The sequence below is a fragment of the Schistocerca gregaria genome, chromosome 6 (genome assembly GCF_023897955.1).
Source record: "Schistocerca gregaria isolate iqSchGreg1 chromosome 6, iqSchGreg1.2, whole genome shotgun sequence".
Lineage (NCBI taxonomy): Eukaryota > Metazoa > Arthropoda > Insecta > Orthoptera > Acrididae > Schistocerca > Schistocerca gregaria.
In genome coordinates, this window is record NC_064925.1 from 179,197,784 (window position 1) to 179,221,247 (window position 23,464).

The 23,464-nt window shown below is 38.9% G+C and overlaps 1 protein-coding gene across 1 annotated transcript in view; it reads left to right on the plus strand.

The window, feature by feature from the left end:
• The window catches only part of LOC126278687 (cohesin subunit SA-2-like), a 381,965-nt gene that overhangs the window by 38,386 nt on the left and 320,115 nt on the right, over nt 1-23,464 (plus strand). Inside the window, exons 6-7 of the mRNA XM_049978948.1 lie at nt 3,146-3,299; nt 22,211-22,359. Of these exons, the coding sequence (XP_049834905.1) occupies nt 3,146-3,299; nt 22,211-22,359 (303 nt within the window). The remainder of the gene's footprint in view (nt 1-3,145; nt 3,300-22,210; nt 22,360-23,464) is intronic.

Sequence of the window (23,464 nt, forward strand, 5' to 3'; positions counted from 1 at the left end):
GAAGTGCAAAATGGCTAAGCAGGGACGGCTTGAGGAAAAATGTAAGGATGTAGAGGCTTATCTCACGAGGGGTAATATAGATAATGCCTACAGGAAAATTAAAGAGACCTTTGGAGAAAAGAGAACCACTTGCATGAACATCAAGAGCTCAGATGGAAACCCAGTTCTAAGCAAAGAAGGGAAAGCAGAAAGGTGGGAAAAGTATATAGAGGGTCTATACAGGGGCGATGTTCTTGAGGATGATATTATGGAAATATGGAAGAGTCGAAACAAGGCCCCGGGAGTAGACAACATTCCATTAGAACTGCTGACAGCCTTGGGAGAGCCAGTCCTGACAAAACTCTACCATCGGGTGAGCAAGATGTATGAGACAGGCGAAATTCCCTCAGACTTCAAGAAGAATATAATAATTCCAATCCCAAAGAAAGCAGGTGTTGACAGATGAATTCTTTACAGACGAATGGAAAAACTGGTAGAAGCTGACCTCGGGGAAGATCAGTTTGGATTCCGTGGAAATGTTGGAACATGTGAGGCAATACTGACCATACGACTTATCTTAGAAGAAAGATTAAGGAAAGGCAAACCTACATTTCTAGCATTTGCAGACGTAGAGAAAGCTTTTAACAATGTTGACTGGAATACTCTCTTTCAAATTCTGAAGGTGGAAGAGGTAAAATACAGGGAGCGAAAGGCTATTTACAATTTGTACAGAAAGCAGATGGCAGTTTATAAGAGTCGAGGGACATGAAAGGGAAGCAGTAGTTGGGAAGGGAGTAAGACAGGGTTGTAGCCTCTCCCGATGCTATTCAATCTGTATATTGAGCAAGCAGTAAAGGAAACAAAAGAAAAGTTTGGAGTAGGTATTAAAATCCATGGAGAAGAAATAAAAACTTTGAGGTTTGCCGATGACATTGTAATTCTGTCAGAGACAGCAAAGGACTTGAAAGAGCAGTTGAATGGAATGGACAGTGTCTTGATAGGAGGGTATAAGATGAACATCAACAAAAGAAAAATGAAGTTAATGGAATGTAGTCGAATTAAGTCGGGCGATGCTGAGGGTATTAGATTAGGAAATGAGACACTTAAAGTAGTAAAGAAGTTTTGCTATTTTGGGAGCAAAATAACTGATAATGTTCGAAGTAGAGAGGATATAAAATGTAGACTGGCAATGACAAGGAAAGCGTTTCTGAAGAAGAGAAATTTGTTAACATCGAGTATTGATTTAAGTGTCAGTAATTCGTTTCTGAAAGTATTTTATGGAGTGTAGCCATGTATGGAAGTGAAACATGGACAATAAATAGTTTAGACAAGAAGAGAATAGAAGCTTTTGAAATGTGGTGCTACAGAAGAATGCTGAAGATTAGATGGGTAGATCACATAACTAATGAGGAGGTATTGAATAGAATTGGGGAGAAGAGGAGTTTGTGGCACAACTTGACTACAAGAAGGGATTGGTTGGGTAAGATATGTTCTGAGGCATCAAGGGATCACCACTTTAGTGTTGGAGGGCATCGTGGAGGGTAAAGATCGTAAAGGATGACAAAGAGATGAATACACTAAGCAGATTCAGAAGGATGTAGGCTGCAGTAGGTACTGGGAGATGAAGAAGCTTGCACAGGATAGAGTAGCATGGAGAGCTGCATCAAGCCAGTCTCAGGACTGAAGACCACACACACATACACACACTGTGTTGCTGTGCCACACCACCAAGCACTTTGAGAAAGAAGCTACTGTGGAATTATACACAAAGCTGCCGCATTTAGTACCACTTCTGAAGCCAGGACAACATTGAACAAACCTGAAGTCCTGTATCAGTATTTCCCTCACAAGCAGTGCCAAAAAATTCCATTGAAAGGATGACCAGCCACGTCTTCAGGCAAAGTCTGTAATTTTGGAACTTATATTTACATATACATGTGATGTGAACTTACATGTGAACCCGAACTTCATTGACAAAATTTTGGAGGTTATTCCAGGGACATTTTATAAATATTTTGGTACAAGCGACCCATGGTCTTTGGTGGCTTTTTATGAAATGATTTTATTTGATTTCTTACCCCAATTTATCTTTGCATCCACAGGTACATTGCACTAAGAGTATCTACACTATAGTGCAAAGTTAAACGGTATGTGCTGTGTGGCTTGTTTGGGATGAAACGTGTCCCATTCAGTTTATGCTGACATTAGTATTGTGTGCCATACTGCCGTTAAGTTTTAATTCATTACTGCTTGATTCTTTCTCTTTTTTTTCATGGCAGTATTATTTACATGTTACTTATAGAAAAAACATTAACATTCATATCTTATTGTTGACAGTTTATTGACCAAATTACCACAGCTTGTACAGATAGTGAAAGCAAGACAAGTGAACCCACTGAACATTCTTAAGTATCTCAGTAGACGTGAATGAGGATAATATCTTTAAATCTTTCACAACACATTTCTTCCAGATCTGCTTTGTTGCTGCTGCACAATTTATTGTTTATTTACTTTGTTTTACTTATTTACATTTTGTTTTCAAAAAATCTAACCTGTCTATGTCAAAAATGTACAATACATTGCTTGTCTTCTACATAAAGGTGTACATACAAGTGTGTAACTGAGTGTCTCACAGTAGTCATCTGGCACATTTTCTCTTGTGTTTCAGCAGATATTTGCTGTATTTTCTGTGAAATGTGTAGATAATGTCAATGACATTTGTTACATTTAGTGCTCTGTGTTAACTGGCAATGTCAGTTTGTTTCTCATTATAACCAGATTTCTTAATGAAATTTTATGTGCTCATTCAATAGAGTAATGCCCTGTTTCTCATTACAACTAGATTTTATATTGAAATTTTATGTACTCATTGATTAGAGTACTGCCCTACTGTTCAATAGTGAAACTCACTGGTGATAGGTTTTGTAATTATTCCAAAGTACTAGTACACATGCTGATGATATGAAATGTTTCCAGTTTTTTGTCTATTGGCACTCACTTCCAGGTTGGTGATTTACAACAAATGTGATGTGAACCAAACCATGAAGTACAACTCCATTGAGGGTTACCTCCTCAGCCATGGGCCCTAGTTGTATGACTTTTTTTTCCTTTTTTGATAGGATTCTACATACAATAAAATTTTATGTGTCACTAAATATTGTTTTAGGGATGTGTGTGCAGAAATTCGAGTACTGTGTTGTGAGAATCTTGGATCATGGATAAGGACTTACCATGGAACGTACCTACAAGATAAATACCTCAAGTATATTGGGTTTTTGTTGTATGACTCATCTCCAGATGTAAGGATGAGCTGTGTGCAGGTAAGTTGCTGTGAAATTAGTTATATCTCTAAAATTGATCACAAATTAGTTCATTTAAGATTGCTACTACTGGAAGCATTTTTCTTTTATTCTTATTTGAATTGCTTCTATAAATAGTCAGAAACAAAATAGTAAGTTAATGGATTAGTTGTTTTACTATATTTATTTTGATTTATAAACTGCTTTGTACTGAGAACTTCAGGAAATATAAAAGAAGACAACTTCTTAACTGCCAGATACTAATTGCTAGTGAAACTTCCAGCTTTTGTTTTTCTTCATAAACCTGCTCATACTGCTAGAGGTCATTTGTGTCTGGTTGTTAGTTTTTATGTAATAATTGTGTGTGCCCTGTCTGTGACATACATTAATTAATCATCCTCCAAAATGGAGAATTGTGAGACCTATGACTACTAAATGAGAAAAGAATTGCAATTACTTTGATGTATTCTGGTAAAGTTATGCATAGACAGTTGACAAACTATGCCAATACTAATAAACACCTTGGGATACATCACAAAAGGGTTGAGGGAGAGGTTGTGATAATCGCACAAGTGAATTAAACCCAATCGTATATGACCACTGATTGTTGTGATGTTAATTGAAAGGCAAACAATACCACAGAAGGGAATACATTATACCTGTGGGTGGAGTTGAAAGTGGACTGTTCATTAAATTAAAAATGCTAGTCTCCAAAGTGAATCATGAAGTGGTCAAAATGGTGTAAAGTGACTTAAGTTTCCCCACACAATGTCTCGTGATTGCCGCTCGACCTCGCCATATTGTTGTAGGTGGAGACTGAAGTGGCTGCAGAATCAGTCAGTGGTGCCACCGATGACCCTCGCCAATGGCAGAGTTCAAATCAGCCTGAATTTTCTCTAAGTCCCAACAGCAGCTCTCATGACAACAGGCTGGCTGTTTTGAAGTTTATGGCAGAAGTTGTTGATGAAATAGATGAAGACAGAGTGATTTCTAATTGAATGTTTTCTACCAGTAAATCTTGGGTTGCTGTGTTTCACTTCATTTCCTGTATTTAGGTTGGTTTGGCTTCAGATCTTCCCAGCACCAAGCGATCAAATTGTTCCTAGGAACAAGCTAATCCCCTTTTGTAAGCACCCTCTCTTCAGTTAACCAGTAACGTACATTCTAAAATTTTATAGAGAAAAAAAATAGTGTCACTCTCCCCCCCCCCCCCCTCCCCTCCCCATCATCTCTCTCTTTGACCAGTGAGGCGGGCCTCGACCTTACAGTTGAATTTATCTGTCTAACTTAATGTTTTTACAGGATCCAGTCCCTTTGATTCTTATATTGAGTAAACATTCAGTCTTCGTTAACCTGACACGTCCAGTGTTGTGTCATGATTTCAAAACTGCAGATCCCCATTCCGTTATCATTGTCTGTCTGTGGCATCCAGTGATTTACTGAGAGGAACTTAGCTTTCTATTTTTGTGTACACTTCTGCCTTTTGCTAAAATGTTTCTCTTTTTTCCGCCATCCAGATTTGTAAAATGTTTTGCAACAGGGGGCTCCTGCACCACAGGAGATTGTATATGACAGGATGTGTACGCCCTGAGAAACCTGGGAAAAATCTGAGAATTTTTGCATCTGGAAGAAAACTGGGATAAAATCCTGGAATTTTGGAGAATTTTTCTTTTTTATTCTTCTTTTTTTTTGGTTTTCAGTAAATTTTTTGTGATTTTGACTGGTAAGAACTGATATTCTGACAAAGAATTTTACTGTATCCAGCCACTGCAGAATAGTGCTGCAGCAATAAAACATAAACGAGAGTAAAAAAATATTTACCTTAAGTTGCAAAGTAAAGGTGCCATTTAGAACAAAAAAATACAGTGCGCACACGAGTGTCTGCCATCAGCAAAATGAGTCAAAGGCTTTAAGACAAAGACTATGCAATACTTCAGGACAACAGACTGCTTCTGATAAGCGTGACATCACAACTGTTTACAGTAGGTTTGTTTGAGCAATTTCCAGCTGGCTCTTGCACATGCACAGTTGAGTCATGTATGAGCAGTAGCATCAAGCTACCAGATTCCCACTCATGCAGAACAGTTTGGGTTGTTGTGGGGAAGGGGGGGGGGGGGGCAGTGTCTTCACGTGACCTGTGTTTATGTTTAAGTGATTTTGCTCTTTCCTCCTTGCTTGTAGCTCTCACATCAAATGAAAACAAAATGGATATCTGCGGCCAGGATCTATCAAATGAATTAAAAATACATTCACATAATTACAGAAGACTAAAGTGTGTTATTAGTTACAGTTTTGTGTTTTTATTTCATTTCCACATTTGCGGCAGTCAAGCATTAATCGCCTTGCAGAACAGTGAAGTTATTTTCATCAATTTTTTGAACAAATTTACCTTTTAATAATCTTTTTCCGAGAAGCAGTCAATTTATTTGAAACGACATGTTTCATTCCACACTATTGGCTAGTTTCAACAGTTTGCTGAATTTCAAGTACATGTTTTCATTTTTTGGCATGTAGGCCTATGGTATCATGCTATAACAAAGAACCAAACATGAGATAATTCAGTACTGGTACTCCAAGAAAATTTGCGTCCCGAAAACGACACTGAAACGCTTGATAGGTTGGTGCTTACTTCTTTGTTAATCTGGACATACGAATGTGCACTTTTATGTCAAAATTCTGATGCTGTTGGAATGTCCTCTGGTGTTTTGTTTCATTTATGATATAATGTAAGATCTCTTAATGCTGTATATGTACTAAGATACAGGTTTCCTCCAGCATTGTAGCTGTGCACATGCAGTAACGCCTGTTTGTGGGTGCTCTCTGACAACTGCTGAAATGAATTTGGCCAGGTTGTGGGGAAATTATTACGAATGGTGGTTAGCAAAAACATTAACTTTCAAAGAAAATTTCACTTTACGTGAGATGAATTATGTTACGTGTGAGAATGTTCTTGTGATTTCTTAAATCACAGAGCTTTCATTTAAAGTTAAACACTTTAAGCACCAGTCACTGATAAGAATTTCGAGCCCAGACACCAGACATTTATGTCATTATTCAAGATATTACTGGCACATTTGTGTGATGTATCTTAAACTGTACCACACCCAAAAAAGGCCAATATTATCTGTGAAACCTAGCTTTTCTTGTAGTTTATTAATCTTCAAGGCCAGTCTCTTATAGCTACACTATGTTTATTAATTCAAACCATTAACTTATCATATTTGTGTGTTTGCAGCACTTAACAGTGATGTTGCTGTTGGCTGATTACATCATGTGTCCTGTGCTCAGAATATCTTATCAACAGCTGGTGAGGTCATGTGGCATGTGCTATGTTTGGCTTTCAAAAGTTCATCACAATCTCGATTTCAGTGCTTTGGAACCTAATGTGCTGTGCTTGGTGGAATTCGAATATATACTTTTGTAATACAAAAATATGTTGTGTATCATAATACGAAAATATGCAGTATACAGGTTTCTGCACATCAAAGATCTTTCCAAAACCTGTTTCTTGCCCCCCTCGACAGGGGGGGGGGGGGGGGTGATCGTTTTCTAATATACTGGGAAGTTCTATGCCGGTGTATAAAACCTTAACCATTCAAAGGATTGATAAGTTTTACCGTTTGAGGGGACATATACTGTCACTTAAGTGTATTTTCACACTGGAAAAAGTGTACTTTTGGCTGGAAAATCCCTTGTCTGCATATATATTCCATATATGTGTTCATCCACAGTGCTTGGCTGCCCCAGTAGTGCAAATACAAAAAGCTGTCTGGCCTATTAACTATTGACGTGCGCCTCCCTCAATTGTCCTTCTGTGAAATGACTCTGAGCAAGATGGCATTTTTTACTCCCCTGCACTTCTGCACTGCCCAGAGTGCTTTCAACATCCTCTCATTTGTGCAGTGAAATCTCTTTAACCCGACCTCTTGGATTTTTGTGAGAAAGTGATTGTTTGGATGGGTGGTCTTCTCAAAAGGCGATCAAGGTAGAGTATTACGCTGAACATAGTTATTTAAACACAATTAATGACAACTGCTGCAATGGAAACAAGCTTTTATAATATGTTAGTAATTTCAATAACAACACAGTACGTACCTAATCGTTTACATAATAAAATACATGGAAGTTAGCATTTGCTCACACTTTTTCATATGTTTGTTCACTATAACATTCTCATGTTCCTTTTCCACCTCAGGTATTAAGCACATCAGCGTCTGTTTGTAAAGCTCAGAAACAAGGGACTTGGGTCTATCAGTGCTATGTAAGGCATCATGTAAATAGGGCTGCCTCGACAGGTATTGTGTCATCTTCACTATCATTGTTTTGGTTGTCTCTGCAGTGAGGATCTGGGTTCATTTCTACAACAGCATGCCCCCAGTTATCACCACTGTTGAAGCACTCAGTTTCTCTATTCGCTGTAGAAATCTTCAATTCAGCATTGGCAGCATGCACAAGTGACTGATGATGTTTATTGATTCATCACCACCTTCTGCTTCTCCAGTGCCCACGTTCTGTGAAGATTGAAAACCAGAATTAATAAAGCATTTCCTAATTGTTCCGTTTTTTTACTTCACTCCAGTCAGCAGTGTTACCGTAATCACTCGAATCTAAGCTGCACTTTTTTGTCGATTTTTGTTATCCAAAACACCACCTGCGGCTTAGAATCGAGTGCAAAGTAAGCGGAAGTTATGAAAAATTTGGTAGGTGCCGCCACAACTAACTTCTGCCGTCGAATATATGCAGTGCTACACAGGCATGCTTTGCAGTCACAAAGATAAATACTGGCGCCAAAATCTCTGCGTCAGTAAATAAATTTTTAAAGAAGGGTGGAAGACGAGTTTTTTTTCTCCGCCCCGAGTTTCGTCCACTGCATTTTCATACATTATCCAACGAAGTACGTACAAATTTCGTATTGTTCATCTTCGAATGTAATGGCATTTCAATGTACTACGAGAATCCGACTGTCAAGAGTGTTTGGGATGTTTGTCAATATCGCCAACTCTATGTTCTGAATTTTTTCCTACCTGTGAGAAGAGATGATTGCTAATAGGAATTTTTATGAATTGTAAATCACATGCAGTATTCTCTTCACCATAAGAATTCGAATATAAACATTTTGCCATGTATTGTTTCGTGTTTGCTCCTGTCTCATTTAAATCCTGTCTGCCTAATAAACTACGAAACTAGAGTGAGACAACTGCAAACGCGGAAGAATATACACATCATGTAATGTTTATATTCATATTTTTCGTATTCCTAATAGTAATAGAGTCAGAAATGAAGCACGGCAATTAACTAGATATTTAAATCTAAAACGACTCTACTTTCTGTGCAGAATATAATGTACAAAAGAGGCGTCTGCAAAGATTTTCAAACGGAGAAAATTTTTCGCTAAACTCTCGTTCAGAACATCTTCCATCATACACAGCCTATTATTTGGTTCCTTTTGATCATTATCAAAGAAAGAAGCAGTGTAAGTAACAACAAATAGCAGTCTCTTGCCATTGTTTTGCTAATGAGACAATTCCTCTCTTTTGTTTTTTAATTGTAAGCGGCGGTAGCGTGCACAAAAGCAAGCCATGTCGCGAGCGGCGACAGGTCATAAACACATATTATCAGAAGGCGACAAACAACGCATCACACAGTACAGTAATCCATTTTCAGCTTAGAGTGACGTAAACACCTATAACAAAGAGAACGGCACTTTATCAGATCAAAGAAAAATAAGCAATCAATTCAAACCAGACGAAGCACGTGGAAAAGGAAGGGTACCCGTATAAATACGGACGGAGTGCTAATGAATAGCAATGGCTACCTGGTAAAGCTTAACTGCTAAGCCTACGACTCGAACCAAACTACTGTAGCTGTATCATCATTCATTCGACCTAAATTTTTTCTCATATTACAATGGACCAACTTTGTTAGGATTTGGAGGTGCGGCCTAAAACTTTTTTCTCCCCTTGAATTTCGAGTCTCAAATTTCAGGTGCGGCTTAGATTAGGGAAAATTTTTTTTCCTTCAATTTCGAGTCTCATTTTTCAGGTGCGGCTTAGATTCGAGTGCGGCTTAGATTCGAGTAAATACGGTATCTACAGCCACAGACTTAGATAGTTTTTACACACCACACAGTGTCCAGTTTCGCAACTAGCGAACACAGAAGCTTCTCTCAGTGATTGAAATTAAAAGACTGGATCACCTCTTGGTCAAGAGGCTGAACACACAATATTGTGTTACCAGGAAAAGATTTTACGTCCAAATTTGATAACTTATTGCTGCAATGCCATGGTTCATTATACACAAAAATTATGATTTTACATTTCTGAATGCTCATTTTTGAATTTAAATTATTCATCTGTGAACAAAAAATGTCACATGTCATCCCCCATGCATTTTTATTTGCTACTTCAGGCTCTTGTGTCATCCCATGACACAGCTCCAGGCCCTCATTCATTTCACAATTCTTTACTGACCATGAAAAGAAATGAAGTATAAACTATACTTTTGCTATAATTGCACTCAGAAAATTTATTTAACTTTGAAAAGATAAATGACTGCATATTCTACTGATTGCCGTATGCACATAGTGGAATATGCAGGATGGAATAATGACAATACAGTGAAACCCCGTATTTTATGTTTTTGTTTGGTCCAGACTTAAAAGAAACGCAACATTAAGGAAAATGCAGAATTGTGGAAAATGTCAAAATCCCAAATTAAGAGCAAAAACATATGTAATGTCATATATGATTAAAAATCATAATCCTTCTTAGCACATTATGCAAAATCTGTACAAGTGAAGGAAACTAAATATGCAATACAGTGTTTGTACAATAATTTGTGGTTGTAAATGTCATTCTTACTTACTTAACAGCAAGTAAAAACACATCCAAAAATTGAAATTGGTGTCTGGCTATAAGGTAACCAACCTATTTTCTGACATACTATGACCAGAAATTATGTGTCAAAACACAGCTTTTTAAGAGGTCTTTCATTTGTGCTTACGTAGAAAAAAAGCAAAAATTGATGAGCATTCTGAATTAAACTAAAAACTGTGAAGTACGGTGAAAGGCATCGGAATCTGACATGTGGGTGTGTGTTTCCCCTCTGTAGCCAATGGCAGTGCAGCACACAGCATACTCTGGTGATGCCAGTGCAGTGGTCTCTATTGTAATGCTTGTAAAGTTTCCTTGTTCATTGTGTTGATAGTAGAGCTTGTTTGCACCCGAACAATCTAAGGAAGTGATGTCAAAATGGCATAGGCAAGCTTTCACAATATATGTTGATATGTCGATTGGTGAATACAAATCGAGTTGACAAGAAAGTAGCTGAGCCCAGCTAGGGAGGAAAAACAAATCTCACTCATCCACTCCCCTGCACAGCAACAGTGTCCGCTCCCCCACCAAAAGAATAGTGAGTACCAAAGAGATATGTGCAACATAGAGAAGCTCTCCACACATGAACAGTGCTCGTGGTGGCAGCAACAAGGAATACTGTGTGTCAACACATTCGGCATATAAGCTAGGTTGATATGACACAACAGCCTACATGAACATTATATACCTCTTTCATGCAACAGAAGCTTTGTTTTGTGATGAAAAACTAACATAAAAGCATTTTTTCTGGATCACTAATTGTGCCCAGGGTATGTTCAAAGTTGTAGAAAGGGTATTAAGGAATTGCCAAACATCAGTAGAGTAAGTCTATATGTCGATCTATTCAGAATGTTGGGACGTAGACTGAGTTAATTCACTGGGTTTGATCACCTGATAGTTTCCTCTGAGTTTGGAGAGGAATGTTGTTAGTTTATTCTGATGAAAGCTGCTGTCAAAACAGCACTTCACTTGTTGGTTGTATCATTTGTGCAAAACTAAATCAACAGACACAGGAGAATATCAAGAAAATATATACAAAGTTAATATTATTTTAAGGGCAGTGACAGCCATTTCTTGTAAATTGACCTGCTTAATGTAGAAACATATTTTCAGGTAAATTTTAATGTCAAATAACTGCAGGCCCAAACAAAGCCTATATTATTATTATACTTGTCAATTGCTGTATACCATAAATGTGTTTTATTTCATTTCTTTTTATTCCTGTTAGCTTTACAATATAAATATTAGATTTTCAGGGGAGACTCGTTTTTAGCTCAGTGCATAACATATGATAAAATGATTCAGTTTAATTTTATCCTTTATTAGATGGTCCTTGAAATCCCACCACTGTAAAAGCAATGCTATTGCTTTTTAAACAGTAATACAGTCTTTTATACAATGACAGCAGCAGGTTGTCAGTAGATTTATAGCACCCTGTAGGGTGTTGCATCATTTAGCAGGTTACTCAACTGTATGAATATTCACCCTAAATGCATCAGAGGGAATTTCTTAGTTGCTCTTTTCCAAGGAACAATTATCCTAATGCAATATAGCATAAAACATGGTGGTCCAGGCTTCTGTTACAGTTGTTCAAAGCCATGCAAAAACAACAGAACACCACAAGAATGACAACAATGACAAGTCCAGCCTAGTCTCTTCACAAGCAACAATAATAATTAAGTGTTGAAACTGCATTTTAAATGTTTTGTGAAGTAATCATTTGGTTTCACTATAAAAATCAATACCAACTTTTTGTTCAATGTACATCTGATAAATATGCAAGGTAGTAGGCATTTCCATGCCTGAAATGTCATTAAGTCAAAAGCAGAATAACCGAATTTAAAAACTGTAAATGAATGTGCCTGTGTCTACACAAAAGATACATCAGTAATTGCAAAAATGCACTTGTTTACATTACAGTTGAAATGGTCTTCCACTGGTGGTGAAAGGAATTCATGGAAGGACCAAGCCCCAGGTTCAACATCACTTGTGGTTGACAACATCTAGATTTATGTTGTGAAAACATTCAAAACTTTCCTGTACAATGGACTGAAGCTAAAAACCTGCTGAAAACATCAATAATCGCAGAGTGCGAGAAGGGATTAAAAATTTGCTCTAAAATTTTCAAGTATTGCAACATGGTCAGGATCAGTGCAGAGCCCCAAGGCTTAGAAATGTTCCCTTTAAAAAATTAATAAACACGTTAACAGAAATAGATAAGATATTTAACAAGTCTTCCAAAACAATTTAAGAGAGTAAATGATCTGCTTCAAAACAACTAGGCTACGGTGGTGACTACCAGGAAGACAACAAATGTAAAAATAGTGACAGCAAGCACGCCTGTACCATCTATGGTGAACTAAACTTGCAGTAGGGTTTATCTTAGTGGAATGTAGTAACTGTCTGATGGCTTGAAACCTTCCTGTTTGCACAATTTTGAACCTTGATTCTGGTTGGGGAAGACACACAAGGGCAATGGAAGAAGATTTCTGGGACATAGCACCACAGTAACATTAAGAACTGAAGTGACCAATGACCCACTACCACAACTTGGCATGGAATAGCAGTCCCAATGAAGTCCACATACCAGCCTCCACCCAGAAACGCGCCCACTTCCTCTCCTGTTGTCAAGTCAGCCATATGGTGAGGCACACCAGAACAGTTTGTTGGCTGGTTTGACAACCGGGAGCTAGGTCAGCATACAATATGGCTAACTACCGTGTATACTCGAATCTAAGCCACACCTGAAAAATGAGACTCGAAATTGAAGGAAAAAAAATTTTCCCTAATCTAAGCCGCACCTGAAATTTGAGACTCGAAATTCAAGGGGAGAAAAAAGTTTTAGGCCGCACCTCCAAATCCTAACAAAGTTGGTCCATTGTAATATGAGAAAAAATTTAGGTCGAATGAATGATGATACAGCTACAGTAGTTTGGTTCGAGTCGTAGGCTTAGCAGTTAAGCTTTACCAGGTAGCCATTGCTGTTCATTAGCGCTCCGTCCGTATTTATACGGGTACCCTTCCTTTTTCACGTGCTTCGTCTGGTTTGAATTGATTGCTTATTTTTCTTTGATCTGATAAAGTGCCGTTCTCTTTGTTATAGGTGTTTACGTCACTCTAAGCTGAAAATGGATTACTGTACTGTGTGATGCATTGTTTGCCGCCTTCTGATAATATGTGTTTACGACCTGTCGCCGCTCGCGACATGGCTTGCTTTTGTGCACGCTACCGCCGCTTACAATTAAAAAACAAAAGAGAGGAATTGTCTCATTAGCAAAACAATGGCAAGAGGCTGCTATTTGTTGTTACTTACACTGCTGTTTTCTTCGATAATGATCAACAAGAACCAAATAATAGACTGCGTATGATAGATGATGCTCTGAACGAGAGTTTAGCAACAATTTTTCTCCGTTTGAAAATCTTTCTGCACAGAAATTAGAGTCATCTTAGATTTAAAAATCTAGTCAATTGCCGTGCTTCATTTCTGAGTGTACCACAAATTATTATTATTATTAATTTTTTTTTTTTGCCCCCCGTCATCGGTCTACTGACTGGTTTGATGCGGCCCGCCACGAATTCCTTTCCTGTGCTAACCTCTTCATCTCAGAGTACCACTAGCAACCTACGTCCTCAATTATTTGCTCGACGTATTCCAATCTCTGTCTTCCTCTACAGTTTTTACCCTCTACAGCTCCCTCTAGTACCATGGAAGTCATTCCCTCATGTCTTAGCAGATGTCCTATCATCCTGTCCCTTCTCCTTATCAGTGTTTTCCACATATTCCTTTCCTCTCCGATTCTGAGTAGAACCTCCTCATTCCTTACCTTATCAGTCCACTTAATTTTCAACATTCGTCTATAGCACCACATCTCAAATGCTTCGATTCTCTTCTGTTCCGCTTTTCCCACAGTCCATGTTTCACTACCATACAATGCTGTACTCCAGACGTACATCCTCAGAAATTTCTTCCTCAAATTAAGGCTGGTATTTGATATTGGTAGACTTCTCTTGGCCAGAAATGCCTTTTTGGCCATAACGAGTCTGCTTTTGATGTCCTTCTCGCTCCGTCTGTCAGTGGTTATATTACTGCCTAGATAGCTGAATTCCTTAACTTCATTGACTTCGTAACCATCAATCTGTATGTTAAGTTTCTCGCTGTTCTCATTTCTACTACTTCTCATTACCTTCGTCTTTCTCGGATTTACTCTCAAACTATAATGTGTACTCATTAGACTGTTCATTCCGTTTAGCAGATCATTTAATTCTTCTTCACTTTCACTCAGGATAGCAATGAGATCAGTGAATCGTATCATTGATATCATTTCACCTTGTATTTTAATTCCACTCCTGAACCTTTCTTTTATTTCCATCATTGCTTCCTCGATGTACAGATTCAAGAATAGGGGTGAAAGGCTACAGCCTTGTCTTACTCCCTTCTTAATACGAGCACTTCGTTCTTGATTGTCCACTCTTATTATTCCCTCTTGGTTGTTGTAAATATTGTATATGACCCATCTCTCCCTATAGCTTACCCCTACTTTTTTCAGAATCTTGAACAGCTTGCACCATTTTATATTGTCAAACGCTTTTTCCAGGTCGACAAATCCTATGAACGTGTCTTGATTTTTCTTTAGCCTTGCTTCCATTATTAGCCGTAATGTCAGAATTGCCTCTCTCGTGCCTTTACTTTTTCTAAAGCCAAACTGATCATCACCTAGTGCATTCTCAAGTTCCTTTTCCATTCTTCCATTATTCTTGTAAGCAGCTTCGATGCATGAGCTGTTAAGCTGATTGTGTGATAATTCTCGCACTTGTCAGCTCTTGCCGTCTTCGGAATTGTGTGGATGATGCTTTTCCGAAAGTCAGATGGTATGTTGCCAGACTCATAGATTCTACACACCAACGTGAATAGTCATTTTGTTGCCACTTCCCCTAATGATTTTAGAAATTCTGATGGAATGTTATCTATCCCTTCTGCCTTATTTGACCGTAAGTCCTCCAAAGCTCTTTTAAATTCTGATTCTAATACTGGATTCCCTCTCTCTTCTAAATCGACTCCTTTTTCTTCTCCTATCACATCAGGCAAATCTTCACCCTCATAGAGGCTTTCAATGTAGTCTTTCCACCTATCTGCTCTCTCCTCTGCATTTAACAGTGGAATTCCCGTTGCACTCTTAATGTTACCACCGTTGCTTTTAATGTCACCAAAGGTTGTTTTGACTTTCCTGTATGCTGAGTCTGTCCTTCCGACAATCATATCTTTTTCAATGTCTTCACATTTTTCCTGCAGCCATTTCGCCTTAGCTTCCCTGCACTTCCTATTTATTTCATTCCTCAGCGACTTGTATTTCTGTATTCTTGATTTTCCCGGAACATGTTTGTACTTCCTCCTTTCATCAATCAACTGAAGTATTTCTTCTGTTACTCATGGTTTCTTCGCAGCTACCTTCTTTGTTCCTATGTTTTCCCTCCAAACTTCTGTGATTGCCCTTTTTAGAGACGTCCATTCCTCTTCAACTGTGTTGCCTACTGCGCTATTCCTTATTGCTGTATCTATAGCCTTAGAGAACTTCAAACGTATCTCGTCATTCCTTAGAACTTCCGTATCCCACTTCTTAGTGCATTGATTCTTCCTGACTAATGTCTTGAACTTCAGCCTGCTCTATTAGGCTAAGAATAATACGAATATAAATATGACGTGATATGTACATTCTTCCGCGTTTGCTGTTGTCTCACTTTAGTTTCGTAGTTTATTAGGCAGACAGGATTTAAATGAGACAGGAGCAAACACGAAACAATACATGGCAAAATGTTTGTACTCGTATTATTCTTATGGTGAAGAGAATACTGGATGTGATTCACAATACATAAAAGTTCCTATTAGCAACCATCTCTTCTCACAGGCAGGAAAAAATTCTGAATGTAGACTTGGCCATATTGACAAACATCCCAAACAGTCTTGCCAGTGGGATTTTCGTAGTACATTGAAATGATGCTACATTCGAAGATGAACAATACGGAATTTGTACGTACTTCATTAGATAATGTATGAAAATGCAGTGGTCGAAACTTGGGACGGAGAAAATAGCTCATCTTCCACCTTTTTTTTAAAAATTTATTTACTGTTGCAGAGGTTTTGGCGCCCGTATTTATCCTTGTGCCTGCAAAGCATGCCTGTGTAGCGCTACATATATTCGACAGCAGAACTTAGTTGTGGCGGCACCTATCAACATTTTTCAGAACTTCCGCTTACTTTGCACTCGATTCTAAGCCGCAGGCGGCTTTTTGGATTACAAAAACCGGAAAAAACGTGCGGCTTAGATTCGAGTAAATACGGTAGTCCAGTCTGCAAAACTGACAGCCCGATATTAGAGTTAGAGCAACTTAAACTGCATCTTACTAATACAGGGCATTTATCAACAGTCGACAGTGTCTGCTACATGACAGTCATTCTCCTGTACAGCTAGGGCCAACAGAACCTCACTGGATGGCCAACATAATTCTAAAACACACTTTAAAAAAGAGAGTTTAACAACAGGGTGCAATAATTGCCTGTCTATCTCAGTAGGCCTCTTGTTAGTTTGACCCCTTCATAGATCCACTAAAAAACAGTACCACAAGCAACTCAAACAATACTAAAACCAGCCACTGTTCAGCAAGTAATCAGCGGCACACAGAAGCAGCCAAAAGACCCAATACAGGTCATCCATTGAGACAATCGACTGACCGACAGATGGTCATTCCTGATGGAATCAGAGGAAAAGTAATAGGTTGCAAGTGAATACCCAACTGACAGCTTGTTTCACTTCAAAGGACGACAACGCAATGGGGGCTGACAGCAACACAATTGGGGGGAGAGGGCGGGGGGGGGGGGGGGGGGGTCTACACACTTTCGATGCAAAACCAATAGTCAATAGCCTTTCATGGAATGGAGCCTTTGGTCACTTCCCATACAATCAGCTAAACTTCGTCCTGACTGCTTCAGCTTGGAGCCCCAACTTTCTCCCAGTGCTGTCATCCTACAACATGAAAATTTGACTCACGAGTTGTAGCACGGCGGCACAAGACACCCAGAAGAGAAACCGAGAATGGGAAGTTGCCCTGAAGAGAAGTTGATACAAGTCAACACACCTCAGTAGTGAATTCACTAAATTAATGCAACATCTCACACATCACAAATATAGTGTACGACAAACATATTTAGTTCTCAGGATCATTTCTCGAAATGCGTCATTTCTGTGACTGGCAGCAGCAAATGCTTTTGTATAACAAAAACAAACATATAAACATGTCCTAGCAGATGACTAATATTTCCCACCTTGATGTTGCTAAACATGGTGGTTAAGTTTTCAGTTGGCTTCAAATATGGCAGTGCATTGGCCAGTCTATGTTGTTTGTATAGGACCTTGGTCAATACAGTCCAGAGTATCTACACAACACACAAATTCGTTGGTCTACGCCATGCAGTCAACAGTGCATGGTCTTAGGTCCTCACTCATCACTGTGTACTGTGTTTTCATTGCAGCAGTTGTCATTAATTGTATTTAAACAACTATGTTCATCATAATACTCTACTTTGATTGCCCTTCTCAAAGGGCGACTTCAACGACTTGCATGTCAATGGGGATGAAATGATGATGATAAGGACAACACAACACCCAGTCACTGAACGGAGAAACTCTCCAACCCAGCTGGGAATCAAACTCGGTCCCTTAGGATTGACATTCTGTTGTGCTGACGACTCAGCTACCAGGGTGGACTGCTCATCAGTGTCGGATAGTGAAGTTGGAATCTTCTACAACTTTTTATCTTTTTCATGACTGGAAAAAGCTGTTCCGAGCAAAATGTTGGGCCACAGACTTCATGACAGCTGCGTTTCTGTGTAACTTCGGAAACTATCCTACGGCAACACAATACCACCAAAACAAATGCAATTACTTCATCATCATTATCTTCATTTCAAGGACTACGCTGTCACCTGTTCCAAACTCACAAACTCATTTCCCATAAGGCTTGTTGTTCAGGATCTTATTGGGAATTCTGTGACCTCGTTTTCTCGAGAGGCATTGTCTCCAGTCTTCACGATGCTTTTGAATTTTTTAATTTATGTTGAAAATATTTAATAACCATGTAGTAACAAGAGGGCTTTTCATGCTTGTAAATGTCCTTTTATAATACTCTAATAGTGATATCTTTGTATAATTCTTATCTCACTACTAGTTACAAGGTTAATGGAGCTCTGCATTACATTGATTTTGGTACCAATGAAATTAAATATTGTTCCACTTAAGCATACTGCAGAAGACGGATGTGAAGTTCCTAAGGAAGATGAAGGGCTGTACAAAAAGAGACTTAATTAGAAATGAAGTTATTAGAAAAAAATTAAATATTTTCAACGTAAATGAAAAAATTGAAAAGTATCGTGAATATGGGAGACAATGACTCTTGAGAAAACGAGGTCATAGAATTCCCAGGAAGATCCTGAACAACAAGCCTTATGGGAAATGTGTTTGTGAGTTTGGAGTAGGCAACAGTGTAGTTCTTGAAATGAAGATGAAGATGATGATGATAATGAAGTAATTGTATTTGTTATGGTGGTATTGTGATACATATGTAGGATAGTTTCCCAAGTTACACAGAAATGCAGCTGTCATGAACTCTGTAGCCTAAAATTTTGCTGGTAACAGCTTTTTCCTGTCACGAAAAAGATAAAAAGCTGCAGAAGATTCCAACTTCACTATCCAACACTGATGAGCAGTTTGCCCCAGTAGCTAAGTGGTCAGTGAGACAGAATGTCAATCCTAAGGACCCAGGTTTGATTCCTGGCTGAGTTGGAGATTTTCTCCGCTCAGTGACTGGGTGTTGTGTTGTCCTGATCATCATCATTTCATCCTTATTGAGAAACAAGTCACCGAAGTGGCGTCAAATCAAAAGACTTGCACCCGGCAAACGGTCTACCTGACGGGAGGCCCTAGTCACATGACATTTATTTACTGATGAGCATTGTATGTCTAGCAGCAATACAGTCTGACAAAATATTTCATCACTATGTCAGTTTTATTCAGAGTGAACTATTCTGTAGAACTCATCCTATTATGATCATATCTGCGAAGTTGGAAGTAGTGGTTAATTTACTGGCTGGTATTGTGTGTAAAGTGTTGACTGCCTGTGCACAAGCTGTTTGCACACTGGTGCCCACAAGTGGACACTTAATCATGGAAATACCCATGAGTGGACACTAATCTGGAATGTCATTTAAGCTGGAACAACACTTAAATTGGAATAGCCTGATATACATGATGCCATAGCAACTTCTGCTTATGACCACTGGCTTCTTAGGAAAGTAACAGAGTGTGGAGTTCCCACAGTAAAACGTAGCACCTGAAATGAACATTGCCATTCTGCATGGAAGAGAAATGGAGAAAGGAGGTATGGTAGTAGCAGACAGACAGTACCTCAGTCTATACCTGACTTGGGATGTTGCAACATTATTGAGATGAAAGTGTCTTAAAATACATAGCAACTGTGTTGTAATCTGACATTAAAAAAGTGAAGCACCCAGAAGACATCGCTGGATATCAAATAACTTTGTACCATGTACACACCATTTGCAGGTTGCAGAGTTGCAATTCTCTGTACCGGCCTGGCTTAAGGCCCAAGCGACTCAAACCAGTGCGTCAGGTGCCAATGTGAGAGGAGCACCGTACGTATCACAATTAGTATTGTTTGCTTGGGGCATCAAGTTGAGAAGGGTGTCCAAGTGCAAGATTTGTATACATAACATAATTAGAAGCAAAAACTGACACAGATGAAAGTGTATGAGGGAAAAGGGGGAAAGGGAAGGGGGTGCAAAATGTTCAGCTGCTTGTGTGCAAAAATGTTCTTCAACTGGCTGTGTTTCTGTGATAGGTAAAAATGTACCAGAGTGCATTAGTGCTATTCATGTTTTGCATGTTTTTCAGACCAGGTAGGGCATGTAAGGAGTGTGAACAGTGTTGATGTTGAGTGATACCTGTGAAGGACATGGAGATATGGTGAACATGTTTGAGACAGCTTTATAAGTGCCTGACAAAGTTTGAAAGCAGCCTCATTGTGGGTCTCCATGGTAGTGGTATATGTGTCTATAAAGCATAACAACACATCCCACTTTTCCTTTTACTAGACCGATGAAAAAGTGCAGGTGAGAAAATGACTTCAGTTGGTAGTAACATAAAGAGCATCTTCTGTGCCCGGGTTTGTTGGAATTTATGTGCAGATATGAGAAAGAAAACCCTGCGGGCACAGCATATAAAGTGATGATGTATTTGTGATTTGGACTGACCAATGAGGGGTCACTTGAACTTTGTAGTCATGCTTTGGTGGTGCTGTGGACTCCAAAGAAGAAAGGGGCCTGATCACAATGGTCGAGCAAGAAAAACGAATGTTGTTACTTGAGCACTATCCTTTGCTGTTAAGTACGAACTTATGGTTTTGGTGAAGCATCATGTATGAACATGTTGCCTGCAAAGCTTTGTGTATTATCAGTTGTGAGTAGAGAACTTATTTAAATAAAGAAGAATTACAAAAATCGTGTTTTGTGATTTCTTAGTGAGTTGTTTAAATGTGGAAGCTCTCTTATAGCCCTCGCCCTCTGCAATTGGAAAAGAAGTCAGCTGCAAATACATGGCATTGCATAGCAGGACCACATCATCAAGAGAAAACAAGACGGTGACTGGGAAATTTGAAAAAGAAGATGACTGTTATTGCAGAGAATAAGTAAAACTTAGCGTCTCTCAATATATTGATCACTTAAAATCAACCCACAACAAGAAAAACATTTCACTATATGGTCAGCTGATCGAATCATGCATTATCCAAATTTGTGGGGCATATGATAGTGACCCAGTGATTGACTGCATGGGAACATGAGGGCAGGCAGACTCATTATCCAGGTTTCGGTTGACCATGTCCGACCCCCACAAGTGATGATCGCCATATTGTGCACCAAGTACATTACAACTCCTTCACATCTGCAACCACCATCAGAGAACAATGGACACTCTACAATATTCTATGTCATCCTGCACCTTTGGCCACAGACTAGCAGCAACCAGATTGGGGAATTACTGTCCCATGCGTAGGCTGCTATTAACACCACAACACTAGGGCTACATTTGGACAAGTGCTGTGACCGGGAAGCATTGACTGCTGATAAATGGTGTCTCATTGTGTTCAGCATTGAATAACAGTTCTTCAACTACCCCAGATGGCCAACGTCAGTGAGTATGTCGAGGTCCCATTCTTCCAATGTACTGTCCTGGCATTATGATGGTGGGAGCCATGGGTACAACTTCATGCTATGGCATGTAGTGATTGAGGGAATTCTGATGGCATAGCGGTATATCCCAGACATCCTGCATCCCCATATATTACCTCTCATGCGACAATATTGTGGTGTCATTTTCGAACAGGACAGTGCTTGTCCCTACATGGCATGTATGTCTACGAACTTTTTACTTGATGTTTAGGTATTCTGTGGCCAGCAGTATCTCAGATCTGTCCTCAATAGTTTGGGACCAGCTTGAATATCAACTCTGTCCCAGTGTCATTATCCGGGATACCATGAAGCATTGACAATAGTTGTGGGCCAGATTGTCTCAGAAGAAGATAAATAGTTTTATGACACCCTTCCCAATTGAATAAGTTCGTGCCAGAGGGGATGGGATGTCATACTGATAAGTGGGTTCTTACTACCAAGATCTTTATAAATTTTTCTTGATATTGTAATAACTGAAATAACATTGCTTATCGTCTCAAATCTTGAAGTTTCTTTACACTTTGTCATTCCCTTTTAAGTGTTTGTTCTTCATCGTCTTCTTCTTCTTCTTCTTCTTCTTCTTCTTCTTCTTCTCTCTTTCTCTTTTTTTCCTAGAGAATATATAAGAAATTGCTTTTCAAAATGTCCACCGAAAAGGCTGTAATCTCATTTGTTCTGACATTACAATCTATGTGTCACTTGAGTAACATAAAAATTATTAATATTTCTTGTTGAATTTTAATAAATTTTATTATTTATTCTAGGCCTTGCTCCCATTGTATGCATCTGCTGAATTGTGTATGAAGCTGGAGCAGTTCACAAAAAAATTTTTGAAACGGCTTGTCTGTATGACATTAGACAAGCAGATTAATGTTTCTGTGCACACTTTTAAGATTCTTACTTTTATATACAGGTAAGCCTCCACCAGAATAAAATTATTCTCAGGTAGTAACAGTACCGTGATTCTCATCTTGTTGAAGTTTGAGGAAGGCTTATTTCTAAATTGCAGTATAATTAAGTAACAAGAAAATATGTTAGTTGACATTATTCACAATAGCAGAGTATTTTCCCAACAACTGTTTACGTCATTCCATTTAAGCCAGTAGTTGAGTTGATAAAATGCTGCCATCAGGTGCTGTTCTCATTGAGGTGATAGAACATGTGATGTGAAATATTGCAATAAAGGACATGCTGCATATGCTTATTGGTGCATTGATGATGTACAAGTGTAACCTCTTCTGAAGAGGGTGTTATTGTGGCTTACCATTATTTACAGTTTAAAAAACTGAAAAAGAAATGGAAGTACTGGGTGTGCCTGTACAGTGTGATATATATCAAATCTAGCTCAGCTGTGGTTTTTTGTGAGCTCTCAACATATATCACAAATTCTACTTTTTGGGACAACTAGTATCAGCTACTCTGACAAAACAGGAGATAAATTTTCAACTTGCAATTTCTCCTGCTGAGAAGGTATGAGGGTTGTACCAAAAGTAAGGTTCCCAATCAGCTACAGCCTAGAGGGAAGGTGCTAAATCGAACAATAGTGCCGTGCGCAGTGGTTCCCCCATTCCCGAGCCCGCACATCTGCGATTTGCTACATTGCTCAGTGTTGGCATGGCAGCTGTCAGAGATGGAAGTGTTGATTGCCGCTCCCGCCAAGTGCAAGGTTCGAGCAGTAATCCGGTTTCTCCATTCAAGGAAGTTACCGTCCGTGGAGATTAATCAGCAATTGACTGCAGCTTATGGTGAAGAGTGCATATCTGTTCAGCATGTCCACAAATGGTGCAGGGCTTTAGCTGAGGATCGCATGGAAATTAAAGATGAAGAATGGAGTGGAAGACCACCGGTTTTGGATGCTGTTGTCCAGAAGATCAACAGTGAGCTGCTCAAAGATCAGAGGGTCACTGCCCATGAACTTGTTGAATGCATTCCAGAATCTTTCCGTGACACAATTTAAAGAACTTTAACAGAAATGTTGGTTATCACAAGGTGTGTGCTCACTGGGCCCTCCGGATGAT